At 46.0% G+C, this 16824-nt stretch overlaps 2 protein-coding genes across 3 annotated transcripts in view; both read left to right on the top strand.

The window, feature by feature from the left end:
• The window catches only part of LOC118092967 (syntaxin-binding protein 4-like), a 32199-nt gene extending 19580 nt beyond the window's left edge, over positions 1–12619 (top strand). Inside the window, exons 14-20 of the mRNA XM_060282778.1 lie at positions 82–147; positions 2243–2431; positions 2709–2825; positions 3322–3371; positions 5997–6136; positions 8995–9052; positions 12148–12619. Of these exons, the coding sequence (XP_060138761.1) occupies positions 82–147; positions 2243–2431; positions 2709–2825; positions 3322–3371; positions 5997–6136; positions 8995–9052; positions 12148–12256 (729 nt within the window). The 3' untranslated portion in view covers positions 12257–12619. The remainder of the gene's footprint in view (positions 1–81; positions 148–2242; positions 2432–2708; positions 2826–3321; positions 3372–5996; positions 6137–8994; positions 9053–12147) is intronic.
• Positions 12620–16153: 3534 nt separating this feature from the next.
• SEC14L5 (SEC14 like lipid binding 5) overlaps positions 16154–16824 on the top strand; it is a 46255-nt gene continuing 45584 nt past the window's right edge. For both annotated transcript variants that reach the window (XM_060282758.1, XM_035130630.2), the window contains exon 1: positions 16154–16288. The gene's annotated coding sequence lies outside the window, so the exon portion shown is untranslated. The remainder of the gene's footprint in view (positions 16289–16824) is intronic.

Here is a 16824-nt window from a genome sequence, read left to right as displayed (position 1 = left end):
CAGGGCACTGTTTTTCTTTGGGGTTGGACAGTATTGCCTGGCTGACTGGGCGAGTTTGTGACATTGCAATCTGTCTCCTAGTCTCTCCTGAAGGAGGTAGAAAGCAACAAGAAGTCCATGGAAGATGAGCTTCAGAGACTGAACCAGGTCAGTGAAAAGCTGGGTGATTGATTACACTCTTGATTTTTTCATTGGCATTTTTTTGTGCAGGTTATTAACAAGAATGCAGGAAGCTGCCTTATACTGAATCAGACCATGGGTCCTACTATCTCATTATTGTCTGCATTAACTGACAGCGACTCTCTTGGGTACCAGACTGGGGACTTTCCCAGCTGTTGCTGGAGATGGATGCTATATTACTTAGCTGTGGTCCTTCCTCAGATGGGTAGAATTACAGTCACAGGTCACAACGTAGAAATCCAGATGAAAGATGCAACTAAAACCTAACTATCTAACTAAAACATATATCTTGCAATAAAAATAACTTGAAAATGTTTTATTAATTCTTCCTTAGCATATATGAAAAGCAGATCAGTTATTTCTGCACAGATTTATAAGCACAATGTAACCCTAGGGATGCGGGTGGCACTGTGGTCTAAAGCACAGAGCCTAGGGCTTGCCCATCAGAAGGTTGGCGGTTCGAATCCCCACAAAGGAGTGAGCTCCTGTTGCTCTGTCCCAGCTCCTGCCAACCTAGCAGTTCGAAAGCATGTCAAAGTGCAAGTAGATAAATAGGTACCACTCTGGCGGGAAGGTAAATGGCGTTTCTGTGTGTTGCTCTGGTTTGCCAGAAGCAGCTTAGTCATGCTGGCCACATGTCCCGGAAGCTGTACGCCGGCTCCCTCGGCCAGTAAAGCGAGATGAGCGCCGCAACCCCAGAGTTGTCCATGACTTGACCTAACGGTTAGGGGTCCCTTTACCTTTTTACTCGTCATCCCAGTGGTGAGAGATTCCTGGGATTTCAGGGCTTACCCAGGGTTTGGTTTCCTGGAATGACGGACAGCAGAGACTGTGGTGTCCTTAGGCTATATGGCTTTACTTACACATATATACAACCTGAGCATAAGATTTGGGGGAGGGGGGATGCTCACAGCATTAACACCCCAACAGATCTTGCTTCTCCATTAGTCAAAGCTGTGGATCCATCACAGATCAAGTATATCTTTGTGTCCAGCTTCCAGCCTGCTTTTTGCACAGCTCTCTCACACAGAGAGACACTGTGTATTGTTCTTCTATGTAGCAGCTAGGTGAGTGCGGTGGAGAAAAGGCCTATGCATTAGCCTGGAGGGAACCATCTCTTAGTTGTAGCTCTTGCAACTTAGCTAATCTTTTTGGGATGTTGAGGGGGACACTTATGTGGCCCTCTAAGGTCATTGCCTTACAAAGAAACTTGTCTGACTAGTATTCCTAATAGAATCCTCTCTAGAGATTCAAACCCTCGCTAGGTATGGGACCCCAAGAATTGGAAGGGAATCAGGGCATCATTCAGATTGACAGCCCCCTCCCCACCCAACAACATAATAATTCTGCCACATCAGAATGATAATGCCTGTTTTCCCTTGTTTCTTTTTAGACCAGTAGTGTAAAACTAGAAATTTAGTCTTTGTGGGATCCTTAAAATTTATTCAGAAGTCCTAAGCTGTAGCTTACTTAGTTTGGGTATAAATCTGGCCCTCGTGATTGGGAGCAGGGCCAGATTTAGGTTTGATGAGACCCTAAGCTACTGAAGGTGATGGGGCCCTTTATATGTCCAGCTGTCCTTTGTCAACAACAAATTGTCACTGTTTTTTTGTGTTGAATATAAGCTATATGGTAATTTATGGACCTAATAGTTATCTAATGCCATTTGCACATGTTGCCGTGCAACCAGTCCATGCAGAATGTAGCCACCCTATATATAGAAATGAGAAAACCAGTGATATTTTAGGGAGCAGACTAGCAGGCGGGGCCCATTACTTATATCATAAGTACTTACAACCACTGTTGCTGTATGTAGGTTTTATTTTATTTGTTTTTATCTTATATTTTGGAAATGTACATTCAGGGTTTTTTTCTTTTAATTTTTTTGGGGGGCCCCAAGAGGGTGGGGCCCTAAGCTATAGCTTGTTTAGCTTATATGTAAATCCGGCACAGATTGGAAGTTTTATTGATGGACATTTAAAGGATATGGTTTCAGGAAAAAGAAAGGGACTGATTGTTGCACTTTGGGAGTAACATCCCGCTTCTGTTTCCCCATTCCCAGAAGGCACTGGGCTTCCTCTCAGAGAACCGAACCCTGCATAACAAGCTGCAGGTAGCAGAGGTGTCCCAGCGGCAAGCCCACAGCGCGGAGCAAGATTACGAAGAAGTGATCCATTTGCTGGAGGCTGAGATCACAGAGCTGAAGACTCAGCTGGTGGGGAAGAAGACGAAACAGGCTTCAGAAGCAGAGGTCAGTCTGCAGTGAGAGGAGGTAATAGAAAATGTAATTTTCTGGAGTGTGTGGACAGATGGAGTTGGTCAAGTGATGGGGCAAGGCAATCCTGGCAGTCATGATGTTCTTACTGGGAAAAATGAGGAGAAGGATGGCAGCCAGCCCATCCTGCTGGCTATCAAGTGAAGTCCTTGCCTCAACTCCCATGCTTTCTCCCATGGGAAAGCCTATTTTCCCAAGACACCTCCTTCTGTCCCAATCCTTCTACCCTCTTCTGCTTCTCTCTCTAAAACAGAGTGATGTCCTGGAGCTGAAAAGGCGCTTGTCCCTGGTTGACGGGCAGTTGAAAAAGTCTGAGGTCACGCGGAAACGGCTGGAGATCTACAACAGGAAGCTGCTCTTATTTGTGCAGGTGATGTGGCAGTGCTGCCCATTCTTGGCCAACCCATCCCTATAACAGTGCCCCAGCCCAAAAATCTGTTCAGCAGTCTCAGCTTTTGTAGCTGGAGTCAGTCAGGGCCCAGTCCTCTCAGGCCAAGTGGAAAATGCCTACAAGGCAGGAAGCAGGTCTTCCAGGACTCACCTTAAAATGGTCTCTGGCCCCTTCAGCAGCCTCAGCTTTCATAGCTGGAGCTTTCCTGGTACTGACATCAAGCTGACTGGTCAGTAGTTGCCTGGGTCTTCTCCTTTTTGAAGATGGGGGCTACATTAAATGGCTTTGACTGACTTGTATAGATTGTTTATTTTGCGGTGGATTGACATTGGCCTCTCTTGGGATCAGTAGTCAGGGCACTGAATTGACAATGAGCTCAGCAAAATAGATAAAAAACGCCACCATGATTGGTGTGAGATTTGTTCCTTTAATACTGAAAGCCATTTCCCCCCACTCCATTTCTATTTTCACACAGAATGCCCATAAGCTTTTGAGCACATCTACCACATTACCGGAGGAGAAGAGGTAAGAATGGCTTGTGGGAATTGTTCTTAGCATGTACACAGCAAGTACCCAGAGTATTTCACATAGTAATCCTTGCACCAACCCTGTTAGGTAGACCAGTATTATTCCTATATTGCCATGTCGTCAGTATGCTGATGATACCCAGCTAATTCACATGTGAATGTGAATTACTGTAGCAGAGGCTGTGCAAGCCCTGGACCTGGACCTGGACCCAGTAGTGAGCTGGATGGGGGTCAATAACCTGACTCTAAATCCTGGAAAGGCAGAGATGCCATGAGTGGGTGGTTCAAGAATCTGGATAATTGGTCAATTGTCTGCTTTGGTTGGGATTGTACTCCCTTTGGAAGAGAGGTTTTATAGTCTGGGGATTCTCCTCAATCTATCTTTGACTCTAGAGGCCCTGATGATCTCAGTAGCTAAGAGTGCCTTCTTCAAGCTTTGGCTGGTCAAAATAGCAACAGATCTAGAAAAACTAACCAGTAAGCTGAAACTGACATGGGGACCAACAGAAGAAGACACCTTCACCCCAGCATGGTTCCCCTTCATCACTTATACAGCCCAACAGGACAATGACAAAAACTTACCGTCAGCATGCAAATCAATATGGCTAACTTGATCAAAACACCCTCCCTCCCCCACTCACGCAAGAAATTAAGGATCATCACAGCCAACCATAAATGAACAACCACATTCTAAGACAAATCCTGACCTCTCTCACCAACAAAGAAACACAAACAAACAACAGAGAACCTGCACAAACGACGCTGACGCCGAACCCCTGCACATATCAAGAAAAACAGAAACATCGGCAATCCACCACACCCAACTCCCCATCCCACCTACCTCTTCCCCCCCCTTCCTCATAATGTCTCAACAAGTAAAATTGATGTGTAAAAATGATGCCTGAAGAAAAAAATATGAGACATTGCACTACCTTTGTAACCTAAGAAAATCTTTAATAAAAATAATTATATAAAAATAGCAACAGATGTTTATGGTCTAGGATAGCCTGATTGTTGCCATCGATGCGCAGGCTGGATTACTGCAATACACTCTATGTAGGGATGCTTTTAAAGTTTTGCTTTTATTGCTTTATTGTTTCTGGTTTGCCACCCTGGGCTCCTTTGGGAGAAATAGATAAATAGAATAATACAGGGGTGGGAAACATCAGGCTGAGAGCCAACGGTGGCCATCCAAGCCTCTGTATCTCACCCTTGGGCCCCCTCCCAGACCTACACCTATCACCAGTAAGACCCATTACTGGTACTGCACTGCACCTTCCTCAGTTGCTTGTGCCAGGTGTCTTTGAATTGTGAGCATGCCTCCTGTTTGCCTGGATGGAGGGGTAGGTATGTGTGTGTGTTTGTGCATGCATAAAAACGTCTGGCTTTTGTGTGACTGGGATGTAGCTGACGTTCATTGACCACATTCATTGATCTGGCCCAGGGGTCTGCAACCTGCGGCTCCGGAGCCGCATGTGGCTCTTTTACACCTTTGCTGCAGCTCCGGAGCGGATACGAGGGGAGGAGGCGTCAAAGCCATGCACCGCCTGAGCCATGCGGCGGCGCCCGCCACACCCGCCAGACACTCGCGCGGTGCCCACCGCCACCGGAGCACACAGCTGTGGCGGCGCGCTGTGCGCCTGCGCCCCGCCCGGCGCCCGCCGGAGTCCACAACTCCGCTGTGCGCGTGCACTGTGCAAAAAGGACGCAAGGTGACGTTAGCAGCCCGGGGAGTGTGGTTGGCCCCATCCCTGCATCAGCCCCTCCCCCCGCCGCATTTCTGCAGCCAATAGGCTCACGGGGGGCGGGGGCGGAGTTATTTATTTTTTTAAACGGTCGCGCTTCTTCCCGCCCAGCAGCAGAAAAGGCATGCGGGCTCGGAGCGCGTGTTTGCTGCTGCTGCTCCTGCCTGCGGCCTGCCTGTGGCCTCCTGCCGGCCTGGTCAGGAGATTGAGGTAGATGTATTAATGGGTTGATTCAATATGAGGAAATTTTATAAGTTCACTTGATGGGAGCAACACACATGAAACCAAACAGGTGTCCTAATAAGGGAGTCAGAGTTTTGCCCATTCCCAGTAATCAAGGCAGCCCAAACTCAAAGTTATTTTTATAATGACGAGGATGACATTGGGCCCTCATTATTACTTATTATTTACATCAGGCACTGATTATGATTTATGGTACACTGGGGCCCTGATTCATTTTCTATGGCATTTTGGGGCATTGATTATTGGGCATAGCAAATTTTGCTATGGGGCCCTCTGATTTCTAATTACGTCCCTGTTTTGCGGCTCCCAGTTTATTTTTTTCCTTCGGAAACGGGTCCAAGTGGCTCTTTTTGTCTTAAAGGTTGCAGACCCCTGATCTGGCCACTTTTTGTGCTTCTTGCCCTGCCCATCACCGGCATGTGGCCCCCATGATGTTGCCCATGAAGGCATGCAGCCCTTGACCTGCAAAAGGCCCTTCTACCCCCCTTAGTGTGGTGACCTGCTCAAGGCAATCTAGTGAGTTTGTGGCTCAGATGAGACTGAAACCAGGCCAGGGTGGTGGGGGCACTTCCCTGGCTTGTTTAGCATGTCCATTAAAAAAAAAAGGAAAACAAGATCTTTTTTTCTCTTGTAAGAGCTGACAGTCAAGCAGGCGAGGATAAAACAGGAAGAACCTCAGAAGCTCCTCTTCCACCTCCAGATCTTGCGGGCTTGTTGATAGCAGAGGCAAAAGAGCTCTTGGAGCCCATCTCGTCATCTAATGCCACAAAGGAAGGTGAGTTCCTTGCAGCCTGGAGCTGGTTTACCTCATTGACGAAGAATTGGTACTGGCTTGCAACATGCTGCTGGTACTGGTGGCGAGTGCCCATTGGAACTGGTAATGCAGAAGCTAAGAGGCCAATGGCACGTGCAGCCAACTAACTCCAGGTTGTTCCACATCCTCCTCGGTCCTGAGTTCTACAAGACACCAGCCCATAAACTGGTAGTAAGTGAGAATGTGGGTACGCGGGGGTTGGCTGAAGGCAATTGGAGGCTTGTGGAGTAGTGTCATCTCATCTCTGATGGACCAGTCTCCACTGGCTACTGGGTCAAATTTAAGGTGTTCCTGCCTGTTCTTTGAGATCTTCTGGAGTAGCGTTGCAAATTGTCCCATAGAACATCAATTTGGCAGGTGCAATTAAAGCAGCCCTGTTATTGTGGAATTCATTGGCTTTGTACATTCAGCAGGTGTCCTCTGGGTTCAGGTTCAGACACTAGCTTAAAGCATTTTTATTTACACAAACCTACCCTGCCATGTGACCCGTTTTCAGCTCTGTCAGTCTTTGACTTTTTATGTTTTGATTTTATGAACCCTGCTTTGGTTAGAACTTTTCTTTGATATGGTGGTATAGACATTTATGTATAAATTTAAAAGTCTCTCCCTAGAGCAGGGGTTAGGGTTAGGGTTATGACTCTCTGAGCCTCTCTATATGGCCCTCAGAACTCTCCCCAGGCCACACCCCTCACTGACCCTGCTTCCTATGCCCAATGTTTTTGCGTGGCTGGTGCTGTGTTCCTTGAACTCTGATCATGCCTCCTGCTTCTCTGGATGGAGAACAGAGAAACTAGTCTACTCTAAACAGGTAAAATTTACATTTGCTGCTCCACCCACTTTTGCCTCCGGCCCCACCCACCACTGGCATATGCCACCCCACCAGAAGGGAATGTGGCCCACAGACTGAAAAAGGATGCCCATCCAAACCCAAAAGAGGAATCAGCTGAGATGCTGGATGAATGGGCAGCCCATGTAATAGACATGGGGCTGTTAAACATGAGACACACATCTCTATAGGCAACTTTGCACAGGGGTCTTTTCCAAGGTCACTTAGAATAATAGAATCATAGAGTTGGAAGAGACCACAAGGGCCATCCAGTCCAACCCCCTGCCAAGCAGGAAACACCATCACAGCAGACAACTTCCAGACAACTTGTTTATTAACCATTCGTCCTAATTATTTTTGGGGGCAGGGAGGTTTCAATGACATCAGCTGTTTATTGAACATTCATTCTTAATTGTTTGGGGGGGAAGTTATATGATGTTGCGTCCACCAATTGTTATCTCACACTTTTCTAATGCATTTCCCATACCTCATGAATAAGAGGGGGGAAATTTGGTGGGAGGGAAGAGGGTTTGTTCTAAAAAGTGCCAAACCAACTTGAATTGCACGACTTGAATTTGCTAGTATGCGATTGAATCACCCACTGGAAACTAGCAACAGTCTGGAAGCATCCCAAGATTAAGTTGTAGCTGATTAAGATCAGAAGATCCCTCCCAGCCTTTAATCAAGGGTTCCCTGTCCAAGGTTCTGAAACTATACTCACAGCCGCTGAAAGCCCTGCCCTTTCACCAGCTGCTGCATAGTCTTTTGAAGTGGTTCTCCATACCTAGGACTTGAAAGCTGCTTTAAACCAAAAAAAGAAGGAGCACCCCAACCAAATTGTACAAAACATCACAGGACATGCTATGCCTTGTTCTACAAAAGATGACTCATACGAATTGACTCAATTTGTAGGCAATGCACTCAAAAGTCCACTTTAAGAAAACTTAGTTACATCACTGGGGTTCATGTATTTGGGGTGAGTTGGGATTTAATTGGTAAGCCAATAAATTTGAAGACTTAACACTGTTCTGGAAGTATTCAGCTTCCTATTCAAAAGTCAGTCTCCCTTTGAACCCCCTTTGTGGAAATTCCTTCCCTGTAATGCAGTTCAATGCCACTTGAGGGAGTGTTTGTGTGTGAACACTGAAGTCACACTGGAATATATGTTTGCATGGTTCTTTCCTTCAGTTGAAATTCTCCCACTCAGCTGACGTGGGATAATGAAATAGCTGCTCCATTTGTGTTTGTGCATGTACACACACACACACACACACACACACACAGGAAGCCTGCCTCTCAGATGTATTTACAGGTAGGTAGCCGTGTTGGTCTGAGTCGAAGCAAAATAAAAAAATTCCTTCAGTAGCACCTTAAAGACCAACTAAGTTTATATTTTGGTATGAGAAGTGTGCATGCACACGAAAGCGCATACCAAAATATAAACTTAGTTGGTCTTTAAGGTGCTACTCTCAGATGTATGAGTGTTGATGGCTTTGGCTAGTGGCGCAGCAAAGGTACTCTACACATGCTCAGGAGCATCCATTCTTTGCTGCCACACATATTCCAGGAGTCAGCTCAGTTACTGAGTCCTAGCTCTACCTAAGGTTTGAGAATAGGTGGGTTCAGAACAATACTCACACCCCTGCTTCATGGAGATGAACACAACCATACAATGGAACATATATTCCCAGCTTTGACACCCTGGTGGAGCTTGAAAAGGGGCTTAGAGCCAAGTGGGAGAATGGGCCAGTGAGTTGGTAGGAGAGTGGGGTTGAGTTCTTCTGTGGCTTAGATTAAAATCTGAGCAGGAGAAGAACTTTGGGGAGGGGTGGCTATGTGTGCAGCACCATGTTGCTGGTCACCTGACTAGATCCTAATTTATGATGTTCAGCTGTTGATTTAAGAACTGATAACATTTAATACCACATTAGACCTGTTTTATATTGATGTGGCAGTGCTTTCTGATCTTTTACTCTTTCACTTGGGTTGACAGCTTTTCTGTATGACTGGGATGACTGTACAGCTGGTGACAGCACCCCTGACTACAAAGAGTGAGTATCTTGGCACCTTTTCTTCAACAGGATGTTTGTGGGCCATCTCTGGTTTATGCAGCTTCTTCAGATCACCTATCAGAGTCTCTGCCTCTCTTATTATCCTGCCTCTCCAAAGCATATGTATCTGTTGCATGAATGGTGTCATAAAGAAATGTAGCAGCCAGGACTGACTTTTGAAATTTCACCAGGAAATCTAAAGCCAGATGGACTAGAAACTTACTCCCCCTTCCCCATTTTAAATCCCGTGCTTGCATAGTCTAGTTATGGAAATGAAGAAGAAATACTACCATTTGCATTGGACCATCTGTGTATCTGGAGTTTTACAGCATAATACTGTACTTACAAATTTTGCTGTTCGTTTATATAACTGTTTTCTGCTGTTGAAGGTCTGCTGTTTAGCTGGATTTGTTGATGGTCTTTGTAACTGTATTATTGAAATGTGTTCTTTTTGGTTTCTATGCTAAGGAGCTTAGTGGCTCCTTTGTAGTGAGTGACTAATTTCCAAATAAATAAATAAATTAATAAATAAATAAATAAATAACATTTGGTAATGGTTAGAGGGCAGAAAGGGAAGAGAGGCAAAGGTAACATGAAGTAAATGTGAGCTCAATGCAATTACATATATTTAGATTCTTGCCATTGGAAATGAAGACCAGGGATTAGGTAATGGCATAACAAACCTGAGATTTCACAGCACCAGGTAATGATCCTGCAACCAATGGTGCTATCTTGCTACATGGCAAGAATTCAGGTAGATGATGGGGGTCCCACTCAGCAGAATGAGCAGAGGGGCTCCCAAATGCAACAGTGCCAGCTCACCACTTTTTGAAGTAAGTGAAATAATATGTATTGCTACCAACAGAGACAACTTCCCTGTAAGACCAATGAGTCTAGGGTCTGGTATTACCTACCTGCACCACTGCCTCAACTTGATCATAAGAACATAGGAAGCTGCCTTATGCTGAGTCAGAATATTGGTCCATCTAGCTCAGTTACCCCTATTCTTACCGGCAGCAGCTCTCTAGGGTTTCAGATAGGAATATCTCCCAGCCCTTTCTGGAGATGCCAAAGATTGAACCCAGGACCTTCCACATGCAAAGCAGGTGCTCTATCACCCAGCTAAACACCATCCCCTAATCTTAGTTCTAAGAAGAAAGTCTGTTTCCCCATCCTCCACCCCCTGCTAGTTATCTGAATTATTAAAGGCTCTTCGAAAATGTGGTTGAAAATGCATTCGAGTTTATTAAAGATCAAACAGTCCTCTTCTTCTCATATCCGGATGATCTTCCAGACCACTCACAGCTTCCTAAAACAGCATACCCATGTCATTTGTTCTGTCCCCTGAGACTTAGATCAGCTGCTTGCAGTTTGGACCTCTCAGATGTTTATTGATATGAACAAAATTTTGGTGTGGGTGTGTGTCACAGACTATTAGAAATTGTGCACACTTCACACTTCCCGATCCAAGTTTGGGGTGGGGACTTGGCAAAATGCCCTATGCAGACCCTCCTATTCTTCCCAGGCCCCACTGACATACCTGCCCATAGGGCAAAGGGACAGACAAGTGGAAGATACTGCTCCATCTTCCCTCACGCTTGCCACTGCTTGCTCTTTTGCAGATGGGAGGCGAATAGGCAGTGTCAGCAAGGAGGAGGGCTAGGAACATAGGGAGCTGCCTTACACTAGGTCAAGATGGTCAGAGCCAATAATGCCTCTAAATGCCAGTTGGTGGAAGCCACAGGAGAGGAGAGTGCTCTTGTATTTGGGTCCTGCTTGAGGTTTCCCACTGTGTAAACAGGATGCTGGACTAGATGGGCCACCGGCCTGATCTAGCAGGACTCTTCTTATGTTCTTTTATTTATTGGTCCTTGTAGCTCAGTATTGCCTACACTTTCTGGCAGGGATTTCTCCAAACCCTAGCTGGAGATGCCAGGGATTGAACCTGGAATCTTCTGTAAGCAAAGCAGGTGATCTACCACTGATCTATAGCGCTTTCCCATAAGGGGTTCTGATACATTGGATGGGGACTGGAGAGCTGGGGGCCTTGGCAGGTGCCTGTCCTAGTACGATCTGATTTCAGGAACTACCGGTATCTATGGCAGGAGTTGCAGGACCATGGATAGCTCCAAGTAAGGAGGAGTTGCCACTCCATAGATCAGGGGTCAGCAACGTTTTTCAGCCGTGGGCCAGTCCACCGTCCCTCAGACCATGTGGCAGGCCGGACTATATTTTTTTGGGGGGGGGATGAATTCCTATGTACCACAAATAACCCAGAGATGCATTTTAAATAAAAGCACACATTCTACTCATGTAAAAACACCAGGCAGGCCCCACAAATAACCCGGAGATGCATTTTAAATAAAAGGGCACATTCTACTCATGTAAAAGTAGGCTGATTCCTGGACTGTCCATGGACTGGATTGAGAAGGCGATTGGGCCGCATCCGGCCCACGGGCCTTAGGTTGCCTACCCCTGCCATAGATACGGTAGCTCCAAGTAAGCAACTTCCTCCAACAAAGGTTGAGAGGAGAAAAACCTCTCGCTATCTAGTTTCTTCCCTGAGTGATTGGATGTGCCCGGGTCACCTTTTCTTGCATGAGGTTCAGTGCACTGGGAAATCCTCCTGCCCCCCCAATCCCATGTTAATTAGTTGGTGAAGCTGACATAAACTGTTCCTAGATCACTTGTGGTATGATTTGGTGTGCATGTTTTAAGATCTAATGTTCTCAATCTGTTTTATACTGTTTCAAATTCTGCTTTGTGTGTTGTTTTTAAACAATTTTTATTGACTTGATTAATATTATTGTGCTTTTAATCATGTCATTGCCTTTGAGGCTATCAAGTGGCTATAAAGTGGGGTGTGAAATCCCCATACTAAAATAAATGAAACAAATACTGCATCTGTAGAGTCAGAAAAGATGCACTGAGGGTAAGCATCTCTTCCCATGCGGCCCATCAGGACTTCCTGGCTGTAATCTTAGGAGCTAAGCCAGGATCCCTTCCCACTTCCTTTGTTCTTCCCTTGTGTTCTTTCCACTTCCATCTCCTGCCCCAAACCCCGCCCCGGAGTGACACCTGTTTTACTTTTCCAGCTATCTTCACCAGAAGACAACGTGGCCTCCTCCTCCTCCGAGTGAAAGCACCAATGGTGACCCGCAGTCTCCAAGCACCTCCAAGGGTCCCTCTGAGAAGCCTGCATAAGTCTCCAGCCTCGGTCTGCTCCTCCTATTCCTCATTTTGTATATTCCGAGCCTGGACACTCTGCTTGGGAGGCAGAAAAGGAGAAGCGCAACTGATGAGAAGAACCCCATGAATGTTTCTCTTCTTAAGACGACTGACTCTCCTAACCCAAACGTCCAAGGCTTTAAGTAACAACACTGTCCTCTTGGTGGCTACCTCTGGATTGTTGCACATGAGGCTATTCCCCCTGGATTTAAAGATTTAGAACAAGAAAGAATACCTGGGGGACATATTGCCATAGGATGTCTGAATTTCCCAGGCAGAGGGCTGAAGAACCAGTAGCCTATAGCAACAAGAGCAGCAGCCTGCTGCTGAGGGGCTACCCAGAGGCCCTTTGCATTTCTTATGAAAAACTAAAGTACATTTTTTTCAGGCTGTAGGGTGTTGTAGTCATTTGTATTAGGTCTGCATAGCTGTCTTTGGATGAACCTCTTGTCGGTTGTAAAGACTTATATGAACTGTGCCCCTTGATTAAGGAGAAGACAACCAGATGGCTGCATGGTAGATGTCCCTGAAAGAAGATGTACAAAATGCTGAAAGCAACACGGAGCATCAAATTAAGACTGAGGAAGACTTCCCAGCTGCCCCATCTCAACAGCAATTCATTGTAAAAAGAATAAAAATTGCAGGGGCAGGCTTGGGAGAGGGGGGAGAGAATAAAAATTAGGCAGTGGTTTTTATGTGATTAGCAAATAATATGGTAGAGCTATAATGTGAGAACACAGTTCTGGCAAATAAAATGACGATACAGCTTTTGAGATTGCTGAATTTGCAAATGGGTGTGCTGTTAGTTGGCTGAGAGTCTCAAGAAAAATGCAAGAAAGCCTGGGGCAGGAGTTTCAAATGGCCCAGTTTGTAAGACCTTGATATTATATTTGTATTTTAATAGCTTATTTGTAAGATTCCTTCCCCACCCTTCCCCACACAATCCCTGAGCAGCTAACAAAAATACAGTATATAGTTATGGAAACAGATAAAATCATTGGAATTTTTTTTAATGTGAAAAAAATGGAACAGAATGGGATGAATTTAGCAAAAGATGTGGGTCCCACAAATCAAAATACATTTTAGCTGTTCAAGCCAGGGTAAAGAGGTGCATCTTCAGCTGATGGTGAAAGCTGTACGGTGAAGATGCTACAAAATTAAAAAATTCCTTCTAGTAACACCTTAGAGACCAACTTTTGTTATTGGTATGAGCTTTCGTGTGCATGCACATGAAGATGCTAGATACAGCTTTGTGACAGTTTCTTAAATATAAGTGGTTGTGAATATTCAAAATTGCAGACTTCAAACTCTGGTGGTTTCTGCATTTGAATTTATCAAATCTGTTCTGGTGCACTTTTGCCACCAAAACATACACCAACAGTTCACGGCTGGATCAATGGGGGTGCAATGCTGTTTCATGTGTCCCTGAGCCACACTCCTCATCAGCCCTGCTTCATATCCTCCTCCCCTTAGGTGTTCTTTCTCTTTCATGAGGGAGGAGCATTCACTGATCTAAGCCCCCATACCACATCTGCAAACATAAGTAAGACCAACCTGTTGAGTCAGGTCAATGGCCCATCTAGTCCAGCATCCTGTTATCACAGTGGCCGACTCAACGCCTGTGGGAAGCCTACAAGCTTGACATAAGTTGAAGGGCAATCTGCCCACCTGTGATTCCCAGTGACTGGTATTCAGAGGCATGATTCATCTCACAGTGGAGGTAGAACTAGACTGGGATTCAGGTTGTATATATAAAATAGTCCTAGTTACCTGTGGTGTTTACACACCAGCTTGTCCTTCTCCCTCCTAGGCTGGAGACAGTAAATAGTATTTAAGAAGGACAGAAACATCATTTCCCATTGTGTACACACTCATTTCATTTGATCCATTGTTGCCCCTTGCAGAAGAAGTTCTGCAGGGTTTGTTTGTTTTTCACCGGGGTTTCAAAAACCTACAACATTTATTTGCAGACAAACAATGAGACAAAAGAAATATGGTTGTATACAATGAGAAGCCATGCTACTATGCATTCAGTCAAACTTCCTTCCCAGCACATAAAAACAAGTATTGAGGCACATGAATGGCCTGGTTCACACACAATGCCAAACCATGGTTTATTAAACTGTGGGTGAGTTATTTTGTCTTTGTTTTTGAAAGCCACAATGATTTGTTTGAACATCCAAACCTTGGCCCACAGGTGAATTTTGTTTTGTTTATAGCCAACAAACCACTATCTGAAATCATGGTTTGCTGTTGGTTTATAAACCTTAACTTTTTTATTTATTTCTTGGCATTACGTGTGAACCCAACCCCCTAACCATGGTTCGTTTGGCCACCCTACCCCAGATGCTCACCAACTACAAAAGCATGAGTTAAGAACTGCTTGAAAGCAGAAGAAAAGCCATAGTTTGTTTGATTGTGGGTCCACTTGAGGTTAGTGTTGTGGATGAACCAGGCCAAAGACTGACACATTTATTGCAGCATAAGCTTTGGTGGAAATGGACTGTAGCCCATGAAAGCCTATGTTATAATAAACTTTAGAGAACTTATCTTTAATGTGCCACAAGATATGCTGTTCTTAAGGAGTTGTCTTTGTTGCAACAAAGCTTTACATGGCTACCCCTCTGGAAATTCCTAAACAGTATGGTTCACATTTTTAGAAAGGGCCTCTTCTGAGCAGCAGGACTGCAGATGATTGTCCAGAAAACCCACCATCCCACAACGACTGATAGCTTTTTCATAATTCAGCAAAGACATTTAAACACCAGCTCTAGGATTTCAGACAGGAAGTCTCTCTTAACCCTTACTGTAGATGTCTAGAACTGAACCCAGGGCCTTCTGCCTGAAAAAAAGGAGCTGCTTTACTAGATAGCCAGCTGGGTGTTGTGGTTTGGGTGTCGGAGGAGGACCTGACAGACCAGGGTTCAAATCCCCACTTGGCCATGACAGACCAGCATTCAAATCCCCACTTGACCATTACCCCACTGGGTGACATTGAGCCAATCACACCTTTTCAGCCTCACCTACCTCACAGTATTGTTATGGGGATTAAATGTGCATAGGAGCCTTTGGCCCCTCAATACAATATTTGAGGGGGGTCACCCCACCCCAAGCTGATAGACATTGCCATTCAAATGTTGTGCGTGTGCCGTTTCGTGTAATCGATTGTGTGGGGCATGACTCACCTGCCTCCTCCCCGCCCCCAAATCCTTGAATATTTTATTCAAGTTGGCATATGAGCCATGTATGCCCACGTTGAGGTCCTTGGGAGAAAAATGTGGATCACAAACCAACGCAATAAAATAAATACGGCAAGTACATGCTACTACTGAGCTGTGCCCCGTCCCAAGCAAGCTTGCTCTGGATTGCGAACCTTCCGATCGTTATCTTTATTGCTTATCACCATAGCTGCCAAGTTATCCCTTTTTTTAAGGGAAATTCCATTATGCTGAATAGGCTTCCTCGTGAGAAAAGGGAAAACTTGGCAGCTATGCTTATCACACAAACACAGCGCTAAGGCTGCTCGATCTAATTCTAACCTACCACCTTCCCGGGACAGAGGAGAAGGGGCGGGCTTTCTTGGAAGAGTGGCAGCCGGTGGGCGGAGTCCGCCAAGCCGCCTTCTCTCCTCGTTCTTCTCCCTTCGTTGGTGGGCGTGGCCCGGCCGCGCGCAGTGGGCGTGGCGCTCAGCCGCGGCAGCGAAGGGGAGTCAGTTGTTCAAGAAATCGCAGGGGCGCGGGAGCCCGCAGCGCGTGCGAGCTTGGCCGGCTATTGATTGGCTGAGGCGCGCCGGCCGGCCTTTTCGCCGCCTTACCCCCCTCCCCTTCATCCTCCCCCCCATCCTTTCCCCGCTTTCCCTTCATTTGAGGGGAACCGTCGCGCTGAGGTAAACTGCATCTTCCCACCCCTCTGGGCAGGACCAGGAGGATGGCAGCGGCGCCGGCAGAAGCGCTGGGTCTGGGTCTGCTTGCGGGCTTTCCTTTCGGCTTCTCCTTGGTGTGAATGATAGTGAGTATCCTCTGAGAGGAGGGGTAGGGGTGGGAAGCGGGAGGCCGGGTCTCTTTCCTTTTCCTTCCATGGCTCAGGGTGAGGGTATTGCCACCCCACCCCACCCCACTTTTTAAAAATTAAGCCTTGTGTGCTGGCGACCCCTCCAATTTTGACAGGCCTAGGCTGCTCCCCCCCCCCCAACAAGCTGAGGGCGCTATCCCCCCTATTTTGACAGGGCCACCTCTCCCCCCCCCTTAGCGACACCTCCTTCCCCCTCGCTTTTAGGGTGGAAGAGGGGGGTTTAAATATTCGAAACACGTAAGAAATAATCCCGAATAGAAATACAATTCCAACTACAGAAGATGGGCATTTTCTCTTATCTCAACTCACACCCCATTATCGCTTAACCCCAGCCACCAATGGGGCCCAATACATTTTGTCTGCATACACACACCATAGAGTGAGAGCACATCTAAAGCCCATTTACACACACACACACACAGAGAGAGAGAGAGAGAGAGAGAAGAACTACAGTTTGCTGGGAATTGTAGCTC

Source organism: Zootoca vivipara, chromosome 14 (assembly GCF_963506605.1).
Source record: "Zootoca vivipara chromosome 14, rZooViv1.1, whole genome shotgun sequence".
Classification (NCBI taxonomy): Eukaryota; Metazoa; Chordata; class Lepidosauria; order Squamata; family Lacertidae; genus Zootoca; species Zootoca vivipara.
Note: the sequence above shows the minus strand (reverse complement) of the source record. Positions and strands in the feature narration are given on the sequence as shown.